Source organism: Periplaneta americana, chromosome 1 (assembly GCF_040183065.1).
Source record: "Periplaneta americana isolate PAMFEO1 chromosome 1, P.americana_PAMFEO1_priV1, whole genome shotgun sequence".
Lineage (NCBI taxonomy): Eukaryota > Metazoa > Arthropoda > Insecta > Blattodea > Blattidae > Periplaneta > Periplaneta americana.
This window is the reverse complement of record NC_091117.1, coordinates 59,416,070-59,433,809: the sequence shown is the minus strand read 5'-3', so window position 1 is coordinate 59,433,809 and position 17,740 is coordinate 59,416,070. Positions and strand designations below refer to the sequence as shown.

The following is a 17,740-nucleotide window of genomic DNA, read 5'->3' as shown; positions in this document are numbered from 1 at the left end:
CGCCTCATTACAGACAATGCGAAATAGTACCTGCACAGTATATTGTTCCTAGCACCCTCAAAACTCAAGCTTCGTGACATATACTAGACTGTGCTATTACTATGATGGGCACATTCAAATAACAAGTGATTAATTGTACCGATCTGACCACAAGAACACAATACGCTGTCCTGTTTTCTAATTTTATGTAAGTATAATGGAGATTGGACAGTATTGAATCGTAAGCGAACTATGGTAGAAGTTAATTTTCTCGGCAGATTGAATGTTTGTAACCAGGAATGTCTTTGTAACGTTTCTTGTACTTGACCATAAAACTTAGCATATGTTTTAATATAAGATGACCAGAGTTCTTGCCAATCATCCCTAATTTTCTTATTAATTAAGGCTAAAAAGACTGAGATGGGAAGTAAAATATTACAATGAGTCCCTTGAACAATAGCATCTTTGGCTAACAAATCTACTACCTCATTACCAAAATTTTGTTATGACTCGGAATCCACGTTAAAAATACATTCTTATGAGATAACTCGAAAAGATGACCACGAATATTGGAAATGTACCAACTTTCTCGAATGTTCTGATTTTGACTTAACACAGCACGTAATACACTTTGAGAGTCTGAGTAAATCAAGAGGTTATACAAATTATTTTGTTTCATATATATATATATATATATATATATATATATATATATATATATTAACACCTGTCTTATTGCAAAAGCTTCCACAGTAAAAATTGACGTATGTAATGGAAGAGCTTAAGCTGTTCACTTGTTTTTGTTATTTGTTCATACCAAGCAGATCATCATTTTTCGAACCATCAGTTAAAAAAAAATAAATAATAAAAAAAAAATAAATAAATTGAACGTCATAAAATGAACTTTGAAAAAAAGTATCGGGAAAATGTTTACGTAGATTAAGCGTAAATTATTCTCACAATTGATAATATCAGCGGTTTTCAGCTAAACCCAGTGTTGTTTTACAATCAGCAGAGCGGTATGAAATATTCTGTAATGCAGGTATATTTATGTACAGCTGTCAAAAGAAAAAGTGGCCGCTCTCCTGAAACAAAGTGCCCTTCGGGTATCTTCGCTACAATTCGGAGACAGGCGATGTTACATGTTGTTGGACCACGTTGCCTGATATCTACAGTTATAATTGAAGTATTCTGTGTGTTATCAATAGCATAATGGTAGCGTTCAGGCCTCTTATGCATGAGGTCCTGCGTTCGACTACAACCACGTGCTTTTTATGTTCTTTTTTGTTATGTTTTTGAGAGAGACAAACTATACATAATGGCTCCTTTCTCTTTTACGATTATTTTAGTAATTAACATCAGGTTCATTAATATATTATGCCATGACTTTATCATTATGATATTGTGGCTGCAAATGGAAAGAAAAAATATTTTATTCTCAATAAAAATATCTTTCGTGGCATAAACAAAACAAATTTACTGGCGTCGGCCTTAAAACATTCAAACAATTAAGCGTTCAAAAAACAAAACAAAAAGCCACAATTCAATATTTAGTCTATCTTCCTCTTATCTCGATCATCTTGCAGTCGAGTGGGCATGGAATTGACTAGTCTTTGCAAATAGCGACTGTTTTTAGACACGATATTCCAGGCATTCTGAACATACATACATAAGTGTTCTGTCCATGGGCAGGTCTTTCATTGCAAACCCAGCAATCTCCAATCTTTCCTATTTTCTGCCTTCCTCTTAGTCTCCGCATATGATTCACATATCCTAATGTCGTCTATTATTCTTTTCAACCAGAGACCCAACCAGTTAATTTTTATCTTTCTAATCAGTTTCAGCATCATTCTTTCTTCACTCACTTTTTCAAACACAATTTTATTTCTTACTCTGTCTGTCCACTTCACACGCACCGTTCTTCACCACATCCACATTTCAAATGCTTCAATTCGTTTCTCTTCATTTCGTCGTAATGTCCATGTTCCTTCCCCATACAATGCCACACTCCACACAAAGCACTTCACTAGTCTCTTCCTTAGTTCTTTTTCCAGAGGTCCGCAGAAGATCCTTCTTCTTCTATTAAAAGCTTCCTTTGTTCATGTTTGCAGTTTTTCTTGGGAAGGATAGGCCTAAATGCGGTAACATCCCGTTGCTTTCCGCACACCACTATCTCTTTCGCATCTTATTAAATTCCAGGGGACCCAAGCGTGGAGATGAGGAGAGTGGATTTGACTAATTGGGCCCTCCGGACTTCACCGAAAGTCACGGCAAGGGTTAAATATTAATTCTATCAGGATGTTTGACCCGATCAGAGACCGGGAAATCTCAATTAGCCTTTGCCCCCCGCATCCTGGACTAGCTTCTACGAATCATCAGAAAATCTTAGAGTGTGATTGCCGATTGGACCAATTTTTCCGAAACTGTTTCCACACTTTTGCCCTCGTAGCTCAGCGGACGAACGTCGAAATGTAGATGTCAACGTCTCAGGTTCAATTCCTCGTTACTCCTTTTCATTTTATTGTGGTTCAAGATAGTATAATGTAATAATACAAAAAGAAAAACTAATAGCAGTATTATGCAACTGGATTTTTCCAAACCTAATATTAAATTTATGTTATTTATATCGCTAAAGAACGATTACAATATAAATAACTTGAATATTATTTATACAGTATCACTAAAGAACGATAACACAATATAAATGATAAATATCGGTTTGTTTAATTAATATAAGATATTATATAATACGTATTTAATTATCTAAATAAAATAACCTATTTTACAAAGAAAGATGTTTATTTGTGTTATAATAATTACCTACATAAAATACAGATTATTTATATTGCGAAAGAACAATAACAATATAAATAACTTGAATATTATTTTATAATGCTAATGAAGGAAAACAATATAAATGATAACTTGAATATTATTTATATCGCTAAAGAACGATAACAATATAAAAAACGTGAATATTATTCATATCGGAATTTCACAGATTTATTACAGATGTATTTAAGAAATTGTAGAAGAATAGTAATTAGTAACAGTGTCTTATTTATTCTTCTTGGAGCCAAATTTGTAACATTTAAAAGTGTGGTTACTATGTTGAAGTGTATGTGTTGCAACGGATGCTTGATTTGTTATGTATGTGAGTCAGTTATGGGATGCTTGATGTCGTCGCAATGTCGTAATTATAGTTTGATTGTGTTTGTGTGACTATTGTGTATTAATTTATGATGTATGGTACGGAAAGCTGCATATTTGTGTTATAGAAGTGTGTGTTGTTAATGTTTTTGTATGTTTCAAATTGATAACTGATATTTGTTTTGCAATCGCAATGCCTAATTTACGGATTGTTTATGTTTTGTTTACATCGCGTAAGCTAATTTAATTTTCTTTTCCATTTCTCTTTATGCTTATCTTTTTTGTGTATAAAACTATAGCCCTAACATACATATGTAAAATAGGGCTAACCCCCATTGGAGATACTGTAGCTACAATAGTAATAATTATTATTCATATCGTTATAAAACGATAACAGAATACAAATGATGACTTGAATTTTATTCATATCTCTAAAGAACGATAACAAAATATAAATAACGTGATATCCGTCAAGAACGATAACTGGATATAAATGATAATTTGAATATAATTTACATCGCTAAAGAACGATTAAAAAATAAAATGAAAACTTGAATAAGGCGCGAACCCAGAACCTTTGAATCATTAAACAAGCACTCTACCGCTGGTCTGCGAGGAGCAGATATGGAACACTTTCATAGTTCCGGAACTGCTTGTACAAGCACATGCATCGTGTAACATCGCCGCGACCCGAAGTGGACTTTGAAAATATTCGCTGTTCACGAGTGCGGCCACTTTTTTTTTTGACAGCTGTACATGACGTTCAAAGATATCTGACACTACTAATCGATAGTGATCGATAATTTGTTGGTGTAAGTGTTGTTTCTTTAGTTATTACTTCTATGAATAGATGGCGAAAATAATAGTCAGTGTTCCCAAACGTACATAAATATACCCGCATTATAATATTCAACTTTTCATCCCACTCTGCTGATTGTAAAAAAACACTGGATTTAGCTTGAAACCGCTGATATTGTCAATTATGAGAATAATTTATGCTTAATCTACATAATCATTTTTCCTGACACTTTTTAACGGCCTTCAATAATGGTGCCACCTATTGAAAACTAGCGGAACACTTTCAAATTTTGTCAATTTTTTATATCTTTGGTTCTGACTTATCCCGTGGTTGGAAAGTTATCTTACACGATCATAAAATCGTAGGTCGAATATCTTTGAACGTCAGTGTACGTAATTTGTAGATGAATATTTTAACATCAGCATGAGAAGTACATGGATATAACAATGAAGTTAATAATAATAATAATAATAATAATAGGTAATGATAATAATAATATCTGAGATAATTTACATAGCCTAATAATTTCAGAGCGAAGAAAAATATGATATTGGCAATGATGATAAGTTAATAATATTATTAGAGTAATAAAATTAGTATCGGTAGCAAGCCATATTGCGAAGATAAATTGAGAAAAGTTATATACTTAGGGAAAAAATAATAATGGGTGATAAATCGGGGTAATGTAACTTCGCATTCCAGGCGTCCAACCTCAGAAGTGGGTTACAACTAAGCCACTGCCAGGAGAGAAGACCAGAAATGTCGAAAAAACAACCTGGTGGCATTGGTTAAAAAACATATATAATAAACTATAAAAATATGTCACATGAGGGCCCACACCTGTGGAGTAACGGTCGGCGCGTCTGGCCGCGAAACCAGGTGGCCCGGGTTCGAATCCCGGTCGGGGCAAGTTACCTAGTCGAGGTCCGGGGTTTTCCCTCAACCCAATACGAGTAAATGCTGGTAACTTTCGGTGCTGGACCCCGGACTCACTTCACTGGCATTATCACCTTCATTTCATTCAGACGCTAAATAACCTAGATGTTGATACAGCGTCGTAAAATAACCCAATAAAATAAAAAAATAAACAAATGTCATATGAGGTGTTTAATTCTGGGTTTGAATATTTAACTACTAAAAGTAGCCAATTCTATATAAAATTATATAGATGTTGACTAAAACTTGTACCATGTAGTTTTTTAATTGGTTATTTTACGACGCTTTATAAACTGCTATGGTTATCTAGAGTCTGAGTGAGATGAAGGTAATAATGCCGGCGAAATGAGTTCAGGGTTCAGCGCCGAAACCCATGTAGTAAACAAGCAGATGTGAAGCATTTAGGTTCTACCTAAAATAAGAATTTCATTTCGTCTTGTACCCTGTTATAATGATGTGGTTGAACTACAAAATTCATTCGATTTTTATGACAGAATTTCATTAGAGTACTTACAAATCTGGTCAATGCTAAAAACATTAATTTTGAATGGATTGGTTGGATAATCCAGTAGTCTTTTGAAGCTAATTTTGATTTTACGTTGTTGTAATTGAATTGCAGGAGCAAGAGCAGTTTTTGTAATGTCTCCCCATTCACCTATACCGTATTGGATAACAGATTCAAATATAGCCTAATAAACCAAACTTAAGACATAAGTAGGCAATTAATGACGGAAGTTTACAAATTTAATTTGTAGATCCAAATTGTTTTGAAGATTCTGTTAAATAAAAAAGGTGATGTATACTCTTCTGTAAGCAAGAAAATCACGAGAAAAATGATGGGGTAAATATTGAATGAATCACCATTTTGTGTTCTTTTTATTTACAGTAGATAAAGATGATTACATTTTACGAGCATTATTAGAAGTTTAACAGTCTTTTGAATATTAAATATGAACAAAATCCGTCCAATAGTTCAAGACAGATGACTCTACACACATATCACACAACATGTCGAAAACCATTTTTTCGATGTCAGGGATGCTGAAAACGTGTATTTCCGACAAAACAATTAACTCAGTTTTTCGTAGCATTATAATACTATCTTTCTTATCTCGGGTAATGCGAGAGTTAAAAAAATAAATAAATTCTTTGTTGTTTATTTGAATACAACTAATTTTTTCGATGGTGGCTTTATACTCCTGGCGCTCTATACCGCTTCTCCTTTACAATCAATATGAATGTACTGTTTTCTCTTTGATTGGAAGCTAGCATATACAGTCACGAAGCTTGAGTTGTGAGGGTGCTAGGAACAATAGACTGTGCCGGTACTATTTCGCATTATCTGTAATGAGGCGATATTAATGATCCTAGTGGTAAGCAATCTATGGATGCATATTTACGACGTATTGAGTTTCGTGACTGTATATACTACACTGTGCTAATGCTGCAGAAATTTGACAGGCCTAACTTATATTTGCTTGCATCAGAATCTGCATTTCAGTTCACCAGACGCTTCCTCGGGGATAACATCGGATCAGGACGTGCCCAGATCGGAGTCGCAGTGGTCAAGGTCGTTAAACATCACGAGGATATAGCGTAAGACGCCATCATTTTATATATTATGATTCAGACTTTAATATCCAATAAGAATTAAGATTTTAATATAATCATAATTACTAGTTTTAAATTTGTCTTCCTTAAATTGACAAATGCTGATGTTGAGTCTTTATATTAACTTGTGGTGTAGCAATTCGGATATTCAGATTTTATATTATTGTGTTCACATTAAATATTTCCTCACTTTTTGGCGCAAATTATGAACCAGTACGAACACAGTACTCTGATTATTAGGACAATTAATGACACATTCATTGCGATTTTTTCATATTTATGCATACATTGTACGTAGTTCGTTCAATGTCGTACAAGTGCAGCTCTTAAACATGGTGCTAGTTTCGGCCCAAGACTTTATAATAAAATTACAAACCATTTTCCAAATTTGAAATATTTTAAAATTTAAGCTTTTAAAAAAGAAATTTATAAAATTATTCATGATACATAATACTAACAAATGTATATTTTTTTACCTTTTATTTCTGTCGATTATATTCATGTTTTTATTGAATATCACTGGCTTCTGTCTGATTGTCAATTTATATTAAATGTGTATTTTTCTCTTTTTTATCTCCTTCTTCTTTTTGCTCTTGTGTGTTATTTATTGGCTTGAATTAAGTTACTTACTGTATTTAGTGAACTGTCCTTGTAAATTTTATGTTATATTATTGGCTAAAACCACACCGTACACAAGCCTGGCTCTTATGGTAGTGGCTAGAAACATTTTTGTTTTATAAATTTAATTTGTACTCACTAGCTAGCTAGTTAAATAAATAAATAAATAAATAAATAAATATGTCCGAATGCAGTTAATTCAGAAGTTTAGACTCTTAAAACATTTGATTAATTATTGGGTTCTACTTAATTTACGAAGGAATTCTCGTACATGAGATATAAATATGGTCACTAAAATAGAAGCGCGGACATATCTTAAAAGCCACAGAAATGAATTATTTTAGAAACTGTGCAAAGAACATAAGGCGACACAACTTGGGGTTTAAATATTAGGCTATAAATAATCTGAAGTTAACTTGTGTCCGTCTTTTTGCAGCTCTTCTCCGATGCACGATATTGAAAGTGTAGCTAACTCTCTTTTCGAAACACATCCCGCGCAATTCAGGGATATTTTGTATTTGAATATTATCACATTTAGCTCGCATCTATTCTTAGCAAATACTTGAGCTTCTCTCGTCTCTGAAATAAATAAATCAATAATGTAGAGGACAATAATAATTAGAGAAATATTACATAAATGTTACTTTAATCTTGTTTATTATTTTATATAACGCAAATGTCAAAGGGGCAAATGAATCCTATCACAATCAATAATAATATAATGTTGTTAATCTAACGCAGGATTCGTTCTTAACATATCAATGCGCTCAAGTGTTTGACTAACTCTACTTCAACCTGTTTTGTTTATTCCAAATTTATTTTTCGCATTTATACGCTTCTGTTCGTGATATGGAATACTATGTTCACATAAACAATTGATGACACAGTTTAAACAAAATATCTCTGCTGTTTATACATATTTACAATTGCCAATTTATTCACAAACACAATATAATTTGCCACCATATTTGTTATGCGTTGTAATGACCTTTCGTTCGTCAACAATACACATCATTTTTATGGATAATTTGACATTATAATGAGGCATTACCGTGTATTATTTTGATCTTCTATTGACCAGTGTAGCCCCAGAGTCGCATCCCATAATTATATTTTTTTTAACGAAAGAGAGAATGTTCTGTAACTGTTGACCAATGTGACTTCAAAGTTACAATATGCTGCTGTTTTCTATATTTTTTAATGTTCTCTGAAGCTCATATTTTGCCTTCTGGATGTCGATATTTATTTTACTACCACAGTCTATATAGTCACGAAACTCAATATGTAGGAAATATGCATCCATAGATAGTTGCTAACCACTAGGATCGCTACTATCGCCTCATCATAGGCAATGCGAAATAGTACCTGCACAGTCTATTGTTCCTAGTACCATCATCAACTCAAGCTTCGTGACTGTATATTACTAGACTGTGGTCGAAAGCGAATATGTTGCTTTACTTACATAAAAATTAACCCAAAAATTTAATTTTACTAATGTTATTTAGACCACTATCAACTAATATAGAGACTTGAGAACATTTCTGAATGCAGAAAATAATTTGGGATATAGAGGGTTAAGACAGAATAAGGGTACACTATGTCTTTGCTATAAATTGTGAAATAACAATTCGTATTTCCAAGATAAAATGAAAGGTAAGGAACTCTTTCTTCACTTCCGCCCTGAGTACTTCGGTCAGCGTTTACATCAAGGGCAGTTCTTACTTTGGATAGACAATAGTGTTTAATACTATAAAAAAATTCCTGACTAGCAATAATGTACTTTCTTAAAAATTACACAGGGCGCAATAAGTTCTGGCCACCCGGAAGTCCCCTTTCTATACTACACTGAAAATGTTGGTTTCACTGTTGGATAATACGAAAAAATAAATAAATGAATACGTAAATAAATGAATAAATAAATGAATAAATAAATAAATAAATAAATAAATAAAAGTTTGACACAAATAGCAATTGAGTGGCATTTTACGGGAAATAAAAGAAACATTTAAATAGTATATTGTGTAAATGCAATGCAGTACGGTCGATAAACATGTTGAAAAGTGGGATCCACAGGGTGAACAAAAGTGTAGTATATTATATCCGTTCAACACGCACGGTTTTATTCGCAGAGAATATGGTAATAAACTACGAATAACACAAGGACAGAAATAATTCTCGACAATAAAACTAGATTTGACCAATGTTGTTCACACTATTTGTATGGATAATATTCTTTAATATGCAATGTTATTCTTCATATAACAACTCAAATATTGGGAATTTTGAGAGTTTTGTTACGATTGTTTCTGGTTTATTGTAGTTAATTTTGTATGGCCTATATTGCTTACATTCGGTATTAATTACAATACGTAAAGTAAAGATTTAGGAACTAAGTTATCATCAACAACTACCCAAGAAGAATTTAAAATGTATTAGGCTTAGGGTTCCCAGACATATTGGAAAAAAATACGGGACACTTATCAGTTATCACTGAGTATTTTAGTATGCGCATCCATCAAATAGGCTATGTCAATCTTTCAAAGTGTGTGTGTGTGTAGTAAAGTTTACTACACAAACACTTTACTAAGGGAAAGTAAACAAATAGTAAACAAAATTCTTAGGGAGCATATTGCATTAAGTTTAAGCTTCTTTATGTAAATTGCCTTCAAGTTGCTTTCACTAAGTTATTACAGAAATAGCTACAAAATACTCTACTCACGTGACAATATTCTTATAAATCAATCCGCATTGGCCTTGCAATATTTCTCTGAAGAATGAATTTCACTTAACAATTGTTTATTTTTAAGAATCATGTCGTGGAAAGCAACAAAATCCTCAATGAAGAATGATTTTACAGCAAGCATTGATTTACTGTTCTTACAGATAATTTATTTTTCTCATCAGTCCATAGAAAAGGCCTGATGGCCTTAACTACGCCAGAATAAATAAATACGAGTAACTAAAAATAAATAAATAAATAATAAATAAATAAATAAATAAATAGAGGGTTCATGTGAGAAATAATCTTTCGACACACGCATTTGTTCCAGGAATATACATAATGAACTCCAGTAGCTCTTCAAATTTGAGAGTTCTCTTTCAGTACTTTTAAAAAGTTCCACCCAGACTTCATCTAAACATTTGGTGTTGCCATCACTCGCCTTGAGAAATTAATAACTCACAATAATATTATTTCATAATAGTCCATCTACAGTCACCTGCAATGATGAAGTGCGATTTTTGTAATTTGTAATATACTGTAGAATAGACATTGTAACTTTTCCGTTTTTTCTCAGTTTAGAAGTCTAAAATACGGGACGGAAAGCTGTCCCGAAGACTTTTCTCGGGACAACGCATTAAGGCTGGTTCACAATAAACCGGAAACGGTAACGACAACGAGAACGAGAACGGAAATATTGTTAAAATAAATGTATCTAAATGTGGGCATTCACAATAATTAATTGTGTGTGAATGCTCACATTTAAATACATTTATTTTAACAATATTTCCGTTCTCGTTGTCGTTACTGTTCCCGGTTTATTGTGAACTTGTCTTTAGCGAAAAACGGGACGATCCCTATTTTACGAGACGTCTGGAAACCCCACCCTTGACCGATCTTAGAAACTTCATTTCAGATGTCTGCAATTTATTTCTGTCATTGCTTGTGAGAGTCCAGGTCTCTGAACCATATAACAGAACTGGTACTGCTGTCACGTTATAAAACTTTGAGTGTCTTTTCATGCTTTACTCTTCAGTGCTCTATTTATTGTACCACATTTGAGTGTCTTTTCTTGTTTTACCCTTCAGTGCTCTATTTATTGTACCACATATCTGCACGAACATTGGAATAGGAGTACATTTTTAATAAACAATGCCACATAGTGGTATACATTTTCTACCTTAAACATAATTCGAAGTTAAGATGATTTCTATGAATTTCATTCTAATGCAATTTTTATTACTTGACAGGTACTGCTGAAAATAGGTTACATAATGCTGAACATGTCCCTGTGGCGTCTACTACTTCTGTTTGGGAACTTCTTTTCCTCCGGGAATGGACGTGAGTATAAAATTTTAACTATTAGGCCTAGTTCATAAGTACTGAAGTACACACTTTAACTTCATGAAAATATTAAATACGGTACTTATAGTCAATTTCGGAATCACATCATTCATTAAGACATGATTTTAGTTTTCAACCAAGAATGTTCCTTTTCACGATTATTTTCTTAATGTGCAGTGTTTTATGAGCAAGATACACATGTAAGAACAAACATTGCTCGTGAGTTGTCAGTAAAAGTTCACTTCCACCATTATCGTGAATTATTTTTACGTTAAAGAAGAAAAAAAAAATCCACTTCGTCTACACATTGAATTTCATATTCAATTTTTGTGTTGCATATAACGAGAAGTCCACACCTGTGGAGTAACGGTCAGCGCGTCTGGCTGCGAAACCAGGTGACCCGGGTTCGAATCCCGGTCGGGGAAAGTTACCTGGTTGAGGTTTTTTCCGGGGTTTTCCCTCAACCCAATACGAGCAAATGCTGGGTAACTTTCGTTGCTGGACCCCGGACTCATTTCACTGGCATTATCACCTTCATTTCATTCAGACGCTAAATAAACTAGATGTTGATACAGCGTCGTAAAATAACCCAATAATAATAATAATAATAATAATAATAATAATAATAATAATAATAATATAACGAGAAAAATTAGCAAGTACACCCAGACAACTTACTTACAAATGGCTTTTAAGGAGCCCGGAGGTTCATTGTCGCCCTCACATAAGCCCGCCATCGGTCCCTATCCTGTGCACGATTAATCCAGTCTCTATCATCATATGCCACCTCCCTCAAATCCATTTTAATATTATCTTCCCATCTATGTCTCGGCCTCCCCAAAGGTCTTTTTTTCCCTCCGGCCTCCCAAATAACATTCTATATGCACTACTTTATTCTCCCATACGTGCTACATGCTCTGCCATCTCAAACGTCTGGATTTAATGTTCCTAATTATGTCAGGTGAAATACAATGCGTGCAGTTCTGCGTTGTGTAACTTTATCCATTCTCCTGTAACTTCAACCCTCTTAGCCTCAAATATTTTCCTAAGAACCATATTCTCAAACACCCTTAACCTATGTTCATCTCTCAAAGTGAGAGTCCAAGTTTTACCACCATAAAGAACAACCGGTAATATAACTGTTTCATAAATTCTAACTTTCAGATATAACGAGAAAAATTAGCAAGTACACCCAGAAGACTATGAGAATTAAATCTAACGAAATTTCACTGAAATATAAGTAATTATTTAATGTTACACCAATCATGTGAGGTGAATAAAGAGTAACACTTAACTACACATCATAGCCTTAGAAAGTATTGAAAACCGAAACAAATGGAAACGAAATAATTTAAGAAATAACATACCGCATAGTTCACGTTAAAAAATTAAGTTTACAGTCCGAAATTTCGTTAAGTAACATAAGACGTGCAAATAAGTCACTCATAATAAGTATGTATAATCTTAAGAAATTAAGGGCAAAATATTGCAATAAATCGTGTACTAAAAGAGTTGCTCGAAATGGTGAACATCAACTACTTTATAATCACTGTATCTGTGAAACATTTTCTGGTACACTATCTCAAATGTCCGGTATGTGTTGGATTTCTTCCGTCGGGGCTAGAATTCGTGCCATCTGATTCTACTCCTACTCGTAAGGAGTCTCGTAAACAAAACCTGTGTGGCACCACACAACAATGAAGGTAGCCTGCAGCATAAGAATGGCGGATATCCGAACTGATCGAAAAATCGAAGGAGAATTGGGAGGAAAATTTAAAAGATACGCAAAACGCGTCCTTGCAAGGGATTGGGGGCTGTACAAAACTAAATATGTGAGCTCCAAGCCTGTTGGCCACTAGTCTCACTCCGGGTTACGCTGCTCCCCTGAAGGAGCTCTAGAAAATTTTGAAGGGGAAGCCGAAATTGGACGTAACCTCTTAGGTACCACATACGCGAGGGGGGCTGAGATTGATCAATTGATCACGGAACGGGGCGAGGAGGAGTTGGCTGGTGTTTGCCGTTAGGATGGCAAGACGCCGTCATCTGTTGTTCGATGACAAAGCATGTGAAGGCCTTCGGAAGAAGCGCCGTGAAATCTAATCTGCAATTTGAGAGGTCCCTGTCCTTTCAATTTGCGACTTATTGAGTGACCTCGTATATTTAATAGACTATTAATATTATCTGAACTAGGGCATACATCGTTTATAATAAAGGTGGAATATATATGGGGAAGGGCATATAGGTCCGTGGCCCATTTCTTATAGGGCTCATCCCGACATTTGTCTTACGCCTGAGGAAAACCACGGAATACCTTAGGCGATATGAGTTGTCTCATGTATAGGAGACTAGCCAATTTGGCTATTATGTAGGAGGTGATTGTTATCATGAGCCTTGTTGAATCGTCTCAATTTTGAGACAAGCCATTTGGCTATATGATGGCTCAATTACGAAAAGGGGGGAGAGATGTAATTAGTTAATTAATTTAAAGTAATTAGGGAGATTAATGGGGATATGAGTGCAGGTCCGTGGCCCATTTCTTTTAGGGCTCATCCCGACATTTGTCTTAGCGCCTTAGGAAAACCACGGAAAAACCTTAGGCAGGATGAATCCGAACTGAGTTTTTGATCAAATCTATATTTAACTGTTCCTCTTTCATATACTTGGAGTTTGTAACTGATATTCAGTTACACCCGCTAATTGAAACTTACTTTCTGTCATGAGAGCTTCAAATACTTGGGGGTACTATAAGCAGTAACATGAGCTGCTGCCAGGAAGCCAAAAGGAGGATAGCAATGGCAAAGGAAGCTTTCAATAGAAAAAGGAGCATCTTGTGCGGACCTCTGGAGAAAGGAAGAGACTAGTGAAATGCTTTGTGTGGAGTGTGGCATTGTATGGGACAGAAACATGGACATTACGACGAAGTGAAAAGAAATGACTAGAAGCATCTGAAATGTGGATATGGAGAAGAATGGAGCGTGTGATATAGACAGACAAAATAATAAATCAAGCTGTGCTAGAAAGAGTAGGTGAAGAAACAATGATCAGGAAGAGGAAAAGGAATTGGCTGCGTAACTGGCTGAGAAGAAACTGTCTACCGAAGGATGTACTGGAAATAACGGTGAACGGGAGAAATGTTCAGGTATAAGAAAATATCAGACGGTAAACATTATGATGTAAGGATCGTATGTGAAGACCAAGAGGAAGGTAGAAAAAAGAAGACTGGAAAATGCTGTGTTTGCAATGAAAGATCTGCCCTTGGGCAGAGTACTATGACTGAATGAAAGCTGTAGTAAAAGTCAGTTGAATTTTTGTGTAGGCTAGTTTTTTTACAGTATTGAACCATGTACATACAGTATCTTGAAAGGGAATTTTGATTTCATGTTTTGGAAGTTTTCCCTGTAAGGAAAAAAGAGTTAAAATTTTTAAACAAAAACACCAGTTATTCTTATTTTTAGGCCTACAGTTTTCAACCTAATTAACTACAAACATATTTCCACAGTATGCAAAATATTCTCAATGTTTCGTATAAGACTTTTGTTGATATAGAAATAATTTTTCTCTTGAGGTTTCCGCATGCGTTCAAACACAATTTCGATAACAAACTATTCATTTCCTGCAATGTCAACATTATTTAAGAATTCAAATTAGAAATAGGAATATATAATTATATAGCTATACGGTCATTGCACTACTTCCAAGAGGAAATTAAATGATGAAACAACTGTTAGTTGTGTGTTAATGAGTTCAGAATGTCTGCTCCAAAGAATTGGCACACATTCTTAATACCGAATTCCATTCCCGTAATAAAAGTCTAAAACTATATCACTGACACTGTTGCGGTTTATCAGTTTATGAATGCTAAACAAGCTTAACTTTGAAACCAAAAGAATGTCTCGTTTCTCCAGTAGAGACTGTCTTGTAAAGGTTCGAGATTGCTGGACATGGCAACAGATTGGAAACTGCATGTCTGTGCATTAAATGTGCAACATAAATTAAGCTAGGAGATGTGTTTACATGAGACATTCGGGTTTTACAAAGAATTTGATACAGTCTTCGTCCTGACCTTGATAACTGTGCAAGAATTTTTCTCTAAACAGCCAGGGTTATCGTAGCCAAACTGCACGTGACGATCCCCCATTCAAATCTTAAGAAATTGCGCATTCTCGCCAATATGATGTGGAATTATGGCAAGTGACATAACGTTTAACTTGGCTGTTTCTGATAATATTCCACGAAAACAGAGGAAGTATTGATATTTTTGCACTATTCATGGTTGGAATTTAGAAGTCTGGCGGTAGAATAAACGGCCAATGGGAGTGCTTTACGGTCATTTTACAGTGAGGGAAAATTCTGAAAAACCCAACCGTGGCCGAAAGTCAAATTAATTGTATCGAATTCATACTGAGCATATTTTAAAGCTGTATACCGTATATAAAAATATTCTGATATAAATTGTAACGAACCAGAATGCACAGAAACTACGTACCTAGAGTTAGTGTTGTCAACTAGCTACTTTATAGCTAACCATCAACCATTTTTAAATTTCTATCTACTAATTATTAAGTTGCAGGTAGTAGGTATTTTACTTGTTTCTAAACAACCTACGCACTTCTAGATGGATAGATAGATTTATTCGTTCCATAATATTCTTAAATTTGCTTTATATCATAGAATAAAGAACATGTCCAATTCTTACGTTTAACATATAAAAATGCAAATATGAAATATGTACAGAATTAATACCTTGATAACAATAACATGCAATATGCATTTTTTGTATTTATTAATAAATAGTTCAAAAGTACATAAACTTAATAATTAAAACTGATATATACACAAATAGTGATTATACACAATAAATATACAATTTAGTAACTAATGTTCTACCATATAACTATTAAAACTATTTAAAGAAACAAATATCAAGAGTCCTTCAATAACTGTCTATTAAAATTATAAAATATTACATAGGTTGCAGGAACATATTCTGAATATGTTCCTGCAACCTATGTAATATTTTATAATTTTTAATAGACAGTTATTGAAGGACTCTTGATATTTGTTTCTTTAAATTTGTTAACTTGTCGGACCAACATGCCTTTCAAATATTAAAACTATGTTTACCATTTAATAATATTAAAATATTTACACAATAATGTCGAGAATTCATCTACAGAATAAAAAGTGTGAGATATTAAGTAATTTTTAAATTTTACCTTAAATAATGCAGGATTTTGATTACGATTCTTAAGGTCTTCAGCAAGACTATTGAAAATTTTTTATCGCCATGCAACTTACTCTTCTTTGATAGCATGATAAATTTGATGATGGCGTATGAAAATCTTCTTTCTGCGGGTATTTATACTATATAAATGGCTGAATTAGTTCAAAATTTTCTTTATTACATAGGAGGAAATTCATTAGAGTATATGTACTGATTTGTTAAGGTCAAAATCTCTAATTGTTTTTAAAAATAATCTACACGATTCTCTAGCCTTTGCTCCAACTATTATTCTAATCTCTCTTTCTTGTAATAAGAATATATTTTTACTATCTGCAGAATTTCCCCAAAATATCATTCCGTAGGATATAATTGAATGAAAATAGGCAAAATATATTTTCTTTAAGATAATGCTGTTTAGAAATTGTAACGACCTAATTGCGAAGCATGCTGAGCTAAGCTTGGGTTTCTCGTTGTTTCGCAGAGGTTATTCAGTGAACTGACAGATATTTTCATACCGGAACCAAAGACATAAAATGCATTACGGTTAAATGGAAAATAAAGTTAGAAGTTTCAGCATTCTGGCAACATCGCAACCAATATGGTATTAAATTTTCTTATTAAATACATGAGCTATTCGCTCTGAAAATCTGCAGGGTTATTTCACTTTCACATGATGGACATGATGTAACTGCAGATTGAAGGGGGGTAATAAAATGCATTAAAATCGATAAAACCTATTATTCGTTTGATAATTAAGTGCATGGTTAATTAGAAAATTAGGGTAAAAGTCTGCGTAGTTTGGCAACAGCGCGTCATCTGCTCAAGAAAGCATAGACGTAGTCTGTCTGAATAGCAGCATTCCGTCTCTTAGTCACCGCAGTAGGTTTGTCAAATTTCCTAATGGCAGGGAATAATAACACGCGTTAATCTCTTTATTTAATTTACAAGAAAACAGTTCACTTTATTTAAAAACTGCAAAGAGATAAATCGTTCTTTATCAGTCCCTCTAATGACAAGAGTAAAATAATCAAAATCGCACGGATAGTACTTGTCGAGCAAATTGGCCGCAATACTTAATACTAGAATTATCTCAGTACCACAAACATGCGACACGAAGCATTCTTCCCGCTTAGTCCTTATAAAACTTCAACACTAACATCAGTTTCAGCATTATGAGCAAGATTTATGTTGCTTGTTTGAATCAACTATATCCAGCATAAATTTGCCTTCTTTGAAGTATGAGGCTCTACCTCCATGCCTCCCATACGCTTTCGTGACGTCTAAAAAGGAGAATATCTGAAGGGTTCAGAACCATAGTGGGCCAAGCGCCATTTACCAAAACCGTAGAAAACAAAAGTTA

General features: G+C 34.0%; 2 protein-coding genes across 2 annotated transcripts in view; one reads left to right on the top strand and one right to left on the bottom strand.

Annotated features, from left to right (window-relative positions):
- LOC138696227 (tRNA wybutosine-synthesizing protein 4-like) overlaps positions 1 to 17,740 on the bottom strand; it is a 302,346-nt gene that overhangs the window by 70,503 nt on the left and 214,103 nt on the right. The gene's annotated exons all lie outside the window — the stretch shown is intronic.
- The window catches only part of LOC138696278 (peptidoglycan-recognition protein SC2-like), a 74,531-nt gene that overhangs the window by 40,781 nt on the left and 16,010 nt on the right, over positions 1 to 17,740 (top strand). Inside the window, exons 2-3 of the mRNA XM_069821012.1 lie at positions 6,352 to 6,460; positions 11,063 to 11,153. Coding sequence (XP_069677113.1) covers positions 11,087 to 11,153 — 67 coding nt within the window. The 5' untranslated portion in view covers positions 6,352 to 6,460; positions 11,063 to 11,086. The remainder of the gene's footprint in view (positions 1 to 6,351; positions 6,461 to 11,062; positions 11,154 to 17,740) is intronic.